At 57.6% G+C, this 8,382-nt stretch overlaps 1 protein-coding gene across 1 annotated transcript; it reads left to right on the top strand.

Moving 5' to 3' along the window:
• The first annotated feature begins 3,739 nt into the window (after nucleotides 1-3,739).
• Nucleotides 3,740-8,071, top strand: C1QTNF4 (C1q and TNF related 4). The gene is made up of 2 exons (XM_070565158.1): nucleotides 3,740-4,095; nucleotides 6,954-8,071. Exon 2 carries the CDS (start codon nucleotides 6,959-6,961, stop codon nucleotides 7,931-7,933), a length of 975 nt encoding a protein of 324 aa, XP_070421259.1. The 5' UTR covers nucleotides 3,740-4,095; nucleotides 6,954-6,958; the 3' UTR covers nucleotides 7,934-8,071.
• Nucleotides 8,072-8,382: the final 311 nt, after the last annotated feature.

Genomic DNA, 8,382 nt, shown 5'->3' with positions numbered 1-8,382 from the left:
ACAACTATGTACTAGGGGGATTTGGGGAGAAAAAGGAAAAAATAAAATCTTTAAAGAAAAAAAAAAAAGAGCAAGTGAGACATAATCAGTATCACCTTTTATGACCCAACCTAAGCCCTCCTCTTATAAGGAGGGGAACGGCAAGGTCACAGTGTAGGAAGAGCATGTGGGATGGGCAATCCTGTCACAGCTGACTTTGGAAAATGCAGTTTGCCACATCTGGTCATGAACAAGTCATCTCCCCTTCCCTGGCCTCAACCTCCCCATCTGCAGAAGGGGCATGGGTCTTCAGGTCCCCATCTGGGAAAAGGGCCAAGGGAGAGTTGAGGTCTGATCCTCACAGACGCTCCCAGCTCCCCACTCCTGGGTCATGGAGCAGGTACTCAGAGGAATTGTCACCTGGGGTGATGGTGCCAGGAGCCCAACCCGGGAGATCTAAACATCTACTCCCCTGGAGGGGTGAAATCTCCCAGGAAGGCAGGGGTTTCGCCCCAGACATCTGTTTCTCCTGCCGGCATCTCTGCTTGGCTAATGATTTCTCCTCTTTCATTTCTCCCCGGGGCATGTCGTCATCTTTCTCATTAACTTCCCCTCAAGGTCACTCCCAGCAAGGTCCCCAGACTCTGAGCTCTGCTAATTCCCCTGTTATCCACCAGCAAACCAGGAAGCTAATTAAATTGTGAGTTTGTGCACACACTCTTTTGTCAATCTCTGAATCTCTCTTCTCAGTCTCTCTGTCATCTCTCTCTTCCCTTTCTTCTCCTTTCTTACTAGCCCTGCGTAGTTGAGATTCATCGGGACACTATTTTCTCGCACATCTCCCTGCCTCTCCACTCTTCTTCTGGGTCCCATCTTTCACTCTGCAGCCAGAGTAATCTTCTTAAAATACAGTTCTGAGCACTCTCCCCTCTGCTGCAGGATAAACCAAGCTCCTTAGCTCAGCATGTGAGCTTCACACACTTTACCCGCCATAACTTCCCTTCACAAACCCTTCTGTGTTGTCTAGGCCACCTCCACGCCTTTGTTCATGCTTTTACCTTTGACTGGATCCCATCCCCTCACTCCTCCATCTATGTCAAATCCTCACCATTATTTACAAGTAGCCTGCTCTAACACCTTCCCTGATCCCCCCAGGTGGAATTTCTCTGTCTCTAGCTCTCATAGCCCTTTGCAGCTCTCTCCTGGCACTGATCTCTTTCCATTTATTGTGGTGCTTTGTATCCACATCCAGCCACTCCCACTAAATGATTAGCTCCATTAGGGCAGGGTCTCTAGGTCTTATTCATCTCAGCTTCCTCCTGAGCACCTACTTAACACTGTGTCTTAGAACACTTCCTTGTCTCCTGGACCAAGATGGCAACTGGGGCTCCAGCCTTCAGGTATACATTCCAGGAAGAGGGAAGAGAAGAGAGAGGGCAAAAAGAGTGGGCCCCTCTGATGAGTCAGTCCCTTTAAAGCACATTCTCTCCCAATAATTTCCACTTACATCTTGTTGACTGTGCCTAACTGCAGGATCAACTGGGTACACTGCCTCCCTTCAAACTCAAGAGCTCATCCCTCCTTTTACAGATGAAAAAATGGCCTAGAAAGGATCCGAGAATTAGGGGAGCTGCAGAGCATAGTGGCAAAGGACCAGGTTTGAATCCAGCCCCTGCATTAACCTCTTTCTTCCTCATTTATAAAACTGAGTTAATGATGCCTACTTCAGGGGATGTTAAGAAAGTTAAATAAGGTAATGGATGTGAGAAAGCACTTAGCACAGTTTGAGACACAGTTATCGTTCATTGTCTTAGTTTGGGTTCCCCCCAAAAGCAGACCTTGAGACAAAGACTTGAGTGCAAGTCGTTTATTTAGGAGGTGATCCCAAGAAGCAGCGGGAGGGAGTGGGGAAATGAGAAAGGAGGGGAGGAAAGCAGGTAAAGCATCCAGATCTGAGCAGGTTTAAAATTACTGTTGTGTCGTGGTAGCTGCACAAAGTGGGAGCAGGCAGGAATGCCGACGTCGCCGACGGCTCTTTTCTCTGAACCCTGGGCCACCTCCTCCTAACTCGCCACCCCGGCCTGCCCTAGACACCCGCCAACTCATGGCATCCTCTTTCTCCATATCCCTTTCCCAGTGGCCTCCACCCTGTCCCAGTCCCCTGAAGCAAACCCTACTGTCATCTGCCTCCACCACTGTTTTCCACGCCCCACTCTGACTTCTCTGGTGGAACGTTTTGTGGACCCAGGGAAAGTGTCAAATGGCTTTCAGCCGGAGCCAGGTCCCCACTGGGCTTTAACTGTCCTGCCTGGAGTCTTGCTTTCTTCCCTCCCCTCCCACCTTCAGAAGACACTTTCAAGATGGCAGCCCTGCCCTCTGGTCCAGAATAGGACAAAGCCCTAAGAAGGGCTGTGGCTGCCACAGGTCAGCTTCCTGCTTCCCCAGCCCTCCTGCTACATCCCTGTGTGGCGCGTCCCACCCTCACCCCGCCTCATGCACTCCCCATAGGCCTTTTCAGGCTGGTGAAGGAGACAGTCGTGGTCGGATAGGGCTAGACAGGTGCTCCATCCTATGCCCCCAAACACCCCATGCCCAGCCTGAAATGCCTCCATTCATTCCTTCCCATTAAGGCACATATTCATTCATTCATGTCAGCATTCACCTAGCACCCTGACGAAAACTTAATGGGCCAGTCATCATTGTGCAGACCTGTAGGAGGACTAACCTGTATTAGGTTAACCAGGGTCACATAAATTTTGAAAGTTCCAGAAGGAGCGCTCCAGAGGGGTTTCACAGGGCACTGGGCTTCTCAGGGGCCGCACAGAGGGTGTGTGGCAGAGTCCAGACTAGAGACCAGGCCTCCTGAGTCAACCAGGGGCAGACGGAGGGCACCAGTGCTGGCAGCTGAGTGTGGGGTTCTTCAAAAGCCATCCACTCTGTTATCTGCTTAGTGCCAGGCAGGCTGACACCTCCAGCTGTCATGAGAACAGCAGCCCTGAGGAAGGGAGTCCCAGAGCCCCGCTCAGTGGGGTCCAAGCCCAGAGCGGAGGCCATGGGAAGGGCCTATGGTGAGTGCTGAGGTGGGAAGATGGCTGCACCCAGCCCTGATGTCCTGCTGGCTCCTGCTACCCCAGCCCCAGCTAGGCAGGGCATCAGTGTCCCTCCGCAAACAGGTCCTTGGCGCTCTCCCGTTGCCCTCTGAACCTCTCCCTTCTTACAGGCACTGCAGAAGCAGTATGACCAGCCAAAACTCAACTCTGCCCCAAGGACTCCCCTCCTTTCTCACCCCCTCCCCAGGGGGCCCAGGCTGACCCTCTGATGTCTGGGGGCTTTGCCTTCCTCCTTCCTTGCTAACCAGCTATAGGCGTTTTCAGATCTGGAGGTGAGGAAGAAAAATTAGGCCGCTTTAAGCCCTTCCTTTACTGGTGACATTGACCCATTTATCCTTCTCTTCCCTCAGCCCCCTCCCCCAATGCCACTCAGCCTGGACATCTGTCCCAGCCAAAATCTCACCTTCCATTGTCCTTGCAGCCCAGAGGCTAGTCCAGCCTTTGCTCCAGTCTCGTCTCCTCAAAACAGGGAGGAGGCTGGTCTGCAGGGTGCCCTGGGCCATCCCCAGTTTGGCCTCTGCCTCAGGCCTCAGTTTCCCCATCTGCTAACTTGGATTAATGAATCCTGCCCTCTAGACCAAGAGGACGAAGCTCTGGGCGGGGATGGGGGGGGGGTGGTCACGGACGAGGAAGGGCCCCGTGCTGGGCGCAGCCTGCGCAGGGGCCTCCCGCGTTTGGTGCCCCTAGGCCCTGCGGCTCGGCTCCCCCTCCTCTCCTCGGCGCGCCCTCCCTCTCCCCCTCCTCCCTCTCCCCCTCCCCGCCTCTCCCCTGCCTCTCCTCCCGCCGGTCAGCTCGCTGCTCTCAAGCCGTCCTCTTTGCCTCGCGCCTCCTGCCCCGCGCCCACCCCGGGGTGCCCGCCTCGGCTCCGGAGGACCGGCCGAGCCCCCGCCGCCCCCGCCAGGCCGGGCCGCCGCAGCGCGGGCGGGCAGTGCGCAGCCCCGGCGCCCGAGCGCGGAGCTGGATCGCTGGCTCGGAGCGAACCGGGCGGACCGCCGCCCGCAGCCAGGTGAGGGCGGCTCGGCGGCGGGGGGAGCTGAGGGTTCTGGTTTATCGGGAGCGGGGGCGGGGGATGGCGCGGGGGCTTCGGGTCCTTTTTCCCTGAAAGGAGGACCTGGGAGCTTTTTTTCATGAAACAGGCTCCAGGGCTTTTACTCCGGAGGGATGGATGAAGGAAGGTCTGGGGAGAGAGGGTTTGGGGTAGCCCTTTCTGAGGGATTCTTTTTTCCATGAGAAAGGATTAATTGGCTTCTTCTGTCAAAGGGGGATTTATCTTCTTGGGAGCGTGAGGGGCTTTCAAGGAAGGTGGGGACGGGGGTTCTGGCGGGGCTTGAGGGAGGGGGGAATCGGGGAGGGGGCTTGTCGGGGAGGGGGCATCTGAGATGCCCTTAGCCTGACATCGCTGCACCTCCCCCGTCGGTTCCGGGGCTCTGGGTCAGCCCAGCTCTCTCTATCCCAGTTTTTTCTCTTTGAAGATGACTATTTTGAGCCCCACTTGGACAGAGCCAGGAACAGCCATTTCCTTCCCTGGAACTCTGATGCCCACCTGACACCCTCCCACCTCTGCCCTGCTCAGGGAGGGGTTTCGGGAGGGATGGGGACCTAGGGATCTAGAAAATGGGCAGTGGTTGGTGAAACGGAGGCTGGGTACGGACACAGAGGAGGACCCTCTGAGACTAGCAGGGTGCACAACGGGGCAGGGGGATTGCTGGGGTAGGGTGCTCCTGGGGCAGGACCTGCTAGGAATGCAGTGGGTGAGGAAGAGATGAGACATCCCCATACTCTCAGAAGGCAAAATGCTCGAGTTTTTGTTTGGTTTTGCTTGCTTTCTCCTTCGCCCTGGATCCTAAGAGTCATTCCACTTGTCTCCTCTATTTTTGCAAAAAGGGAAACTGAGGCAGAGAACATGTTGGCTGGAAATATCTATGTCTAGGAGGAAAAAGTGGTGGAGAGGAAGGCACGCTGAATTTGGAGCCCAAAGACCTTGTTTGAAGGCTTGCCTTAGTGCTCCATGGGTGACCTTGGGCCCAAAGGCTCCCCTTGTTGGGCCTTGGCTTTCTCATCTATGCAATGGGAGAGGGCCCACCAGTCTCTCAGGTTTGCTATGAGAACAGATGTGTCCAGGGTTCTGTAAAAGGAATGCACTCAGTACTCCTGAGGTACACCTTCTCCACGGCAGACGGGCCCCCTTCCTCCCCACACCCTCACCAAGGGTATCGGCTAGTCCATGGGGCGCCTTTCTAAGAACTAGAAAAGGTACCGCCTCTGGAGGGAGAGAGTGTTCAGCTGGGCTAGGCACTTGGGTCTTTAGTATGAGAATTAGAAAAAGCCACACTTTTCCCCAGGTGTGGCAGCTCCACACAGCTGGGCAAGCAGAACATGGGCTAGATGCCAGGACCCACCTCCCCCAGGTGAACATCCTTGTTGTGTAGGTCACGTCTGCACAGCTGCACCTGGCAACACTTCCCAGCAGGCCCCAGTGTCTCTAAGAGACACAAAGCTACACACACTCCCTGTAGAAGCCCCCATCCTAGGCTGTTGCCAACTCATTTTCTTTTCCGCTTTGTCTGCACTTCAGGGCCTTTGGGTATTCAAGCCTTAAAGCCTATGCCCTACCAGGAAGCAGGAGTTCCCTAATCCCTTATGTCAAGAACTTGATCAGATCGTTCTTCTCAAGGCCAAGGGCAGAAGCATCTGCACACCTGGGCAGCAATGCCATTCATAAACCCTGTTCACACCTGTTAACTCAGAGCATCCTCACAGTAAACTTGAGAGGCAGGTCTCCTCTCCATGTACACAGAGGAAGCCATGCCCAGAGTAGCTAAGGAAATTGCCTAAGGTTTCACAGCATATAAGTGGTAAAGCCAAAACCCAAACTCAGGTCTGTTCTCTCCCCTTCCCCGCTACTGAGGAACAAAGCTGCTGACCTCATGGTTTAGCCAAAGCCCTGCTGGGGCTGTTGCCCTCCCTCTCTATCTCCAGCAGCCCCTGACTCCCTGCTTCCCCTCAAAGAGCAGCCCCCAAGCCCAGAGGAGGGAGTCACTTTCTCTTACTCTGATTTAAGGGGCAGGGGAGAGAGCTACCTTCAAGCCCAACTGTTCTGGCCTCTTTAGTGCAAGAAGGACCCCTGGGGAGTCCAGAGGTTCAGTGTGGGAGCTGACCCTTGAAGGGGTCAGAGGCCAGGAAAGGGGTCAGGGAGCAGCTATTTCCTTTCCTGCCCAGATGGAGGCTGAAACAGTGGCCATGATGGAGGGCATCAGAAAGAGCCAGCGCCTGAGTGAGAGGCAGGCCAAGGACCACAGAATAGCCACAGGAAAATGCAGCAACCCGGTGGCTGAAGGAAACTCAGAGACCCCCTGACCACTCCCTGTGTTCCCGGGGCCCCTGGGTGCCAAGGGAAAAGGGATGGGGTAAACCCAGCCACTTCAATCAAAGCATTTCTGCTTGTGTCTGTGGTATAGGTGTGCGCACTTTCACTTAACAAACGGGTTCGATGCTTACCAAAAAAAAAAAAAAAGAGTCATGGGCCTAATGTAATGGTTCCCAAAGTGTGATCCCTGGACTAGCAGCATCTGCGTTAAGGGGGAACTTGTTAGAAATGCAAATTCTCAGGCCTCATCCTAGTCCTAATCAATGGGGACTCTGGGGAGGAGGCCCAACGACATGTATTTTAACAAGCCCTCCCGGTGACGCTGGCCCGCTGAAGGCTGAGACCCACTGACCTAGTTCAGGTGTGTAGGAAACAGTGTCGGAATTGTGGCTCAAGGGCAGGGCTGTGAAGAGAACCCATCTCCCAGTCCGGGGCTCGGGGCATTTGGAGGCGGCCCTGCCCAACTCTCCTCTCCCCCCTTGCCGCCCCCCTCCCAGGCGCCATGCTGCCGCTCCTGCTGGCCCTGCTGGGCCCGGCCGCCTGCTGGGCCCTGGGCCCGGCCCCGGGCTCAGCGGAGCTGCGCTCAGCCTTCTCGGCCGCACGCACCACCCCGCTGGAGGGCACGGCGGAGATGGCGGTGACCTTCGACAAGGTGTACGTGAACATCGGGGGCGACTTCGACGCGGCCACCGGCCAGTTCCGCTGCCGCGTGCCCGGCGCCTACTTCTTCTCCTTCACGGCGGGCAAGGCGCCGCACAAGACCCTGTCGGTGATGCTCGTGCGCAACCGCGACGAGGTGCAGGCGCTGGCCTTCGACGAGCAGCGGCGGCCCGGCGCGCAGCGCGCCGCCAGCCAGAGCGCCATGCTGCAGCTCGACTACGGCGACACGGTGTGGCTGCGCCTGCACGGCGCCCCGCAGTACGCGCTCGGCGCGCCCGGCGCCACCTTCAGCGGCTACCTGGTGTACGCCGACGCCGACGCGCCTGCGCGCGGCACGCCCGCGCCCCCCGAGCCGCGCTCGGCCTTCTCGGTGGCGCGCACGCGCAGCCTGGTGGGCTCGGACGCGGGCCCCGGGCCGCGCCACCGGCCACTCGCCTTCGACACGGAGCTCGTCAACATCGGCGGCGACTTCGACGCGGCGGCCGGCGTGTTCCGCTGCCGCCTGCCGGGCGCCTACTTCTTCTCCTTCACGCTGGGCAAGCTGCCGCGCAAGACGCTGTCGGTGAAGCTGATGAAGAACCGGGACGAGGTGCAGGCCATGATTTACGACGACGGCGCGTCGCGGCGCCGCGAGATGCAGAGCCAGAGCGTGATGCTGGCGCTGCAGCGCGGCGACGCCGTCTGGCTGCTGAGCCACGACCACGACGGCTACGGCGCCTACAGCAACCACGGCAAGTACATCACCTTCTCCGGCTTCCTGGTGTACCCCGAGCTCGCCCTCGCCGGCGCGCCGGGCCTCGGGCCCCCCGAGCTCTGAGCCCCGGCCCGGGAGGAGCCGGGGCGTGCATGCCCAGCCAGGGCCGCGGCCCGAGCGCCCGCCGGCGCGGCTGCACCCTGCTAATAAAGTGGGCCTGCGGGGCGCCTCTGTGCCCGGGGGTCCTGCCCTGTGTCTTGACTGCGACGCTTTTGTCTGGGGGCGGCGCGGGAAGGCGCTGACTACTGCAGGCGCGGGGTCGGGGTCAGGGGTCAGAGGGCAGGATTCTATCAGGCCCTGGGAGGACCAGGAGGTGGGGATTTGTACCCTACTCTCCTAACCCATTGTGGGCCTCCCCTTCATGTCCCGTTCTAATCAGTCCCCTCTGTCTAACTCCTCCTCATTGACCTGCAACGTCACTCTTACGGTCTGGCTCATTCCTTTTTGTGACAACGAGCAACAACCTGCTACCTCTCTGGGGGCTTGGGGTTCAAGGAAACAGCACGTTCCTC

This window comes from Equus przewalskii, chromosome 11, assembly GCF_037783145.1.
Source record: "Equus przewalskii isolate Varuska chromosome 11, EquPr2, whole genome shotgun sequence".
In the NCBI taxonomy this organism is placed as follows: domain Eukaryota; kingdom Metazoa; phylum Chordata; class Mammalia; order Perissodactyla; family Equidae; genus Equus; species Equus przewalskii.
This window is presented reverse-complemented; position numbering and strand designations above follow the sequence as displayed.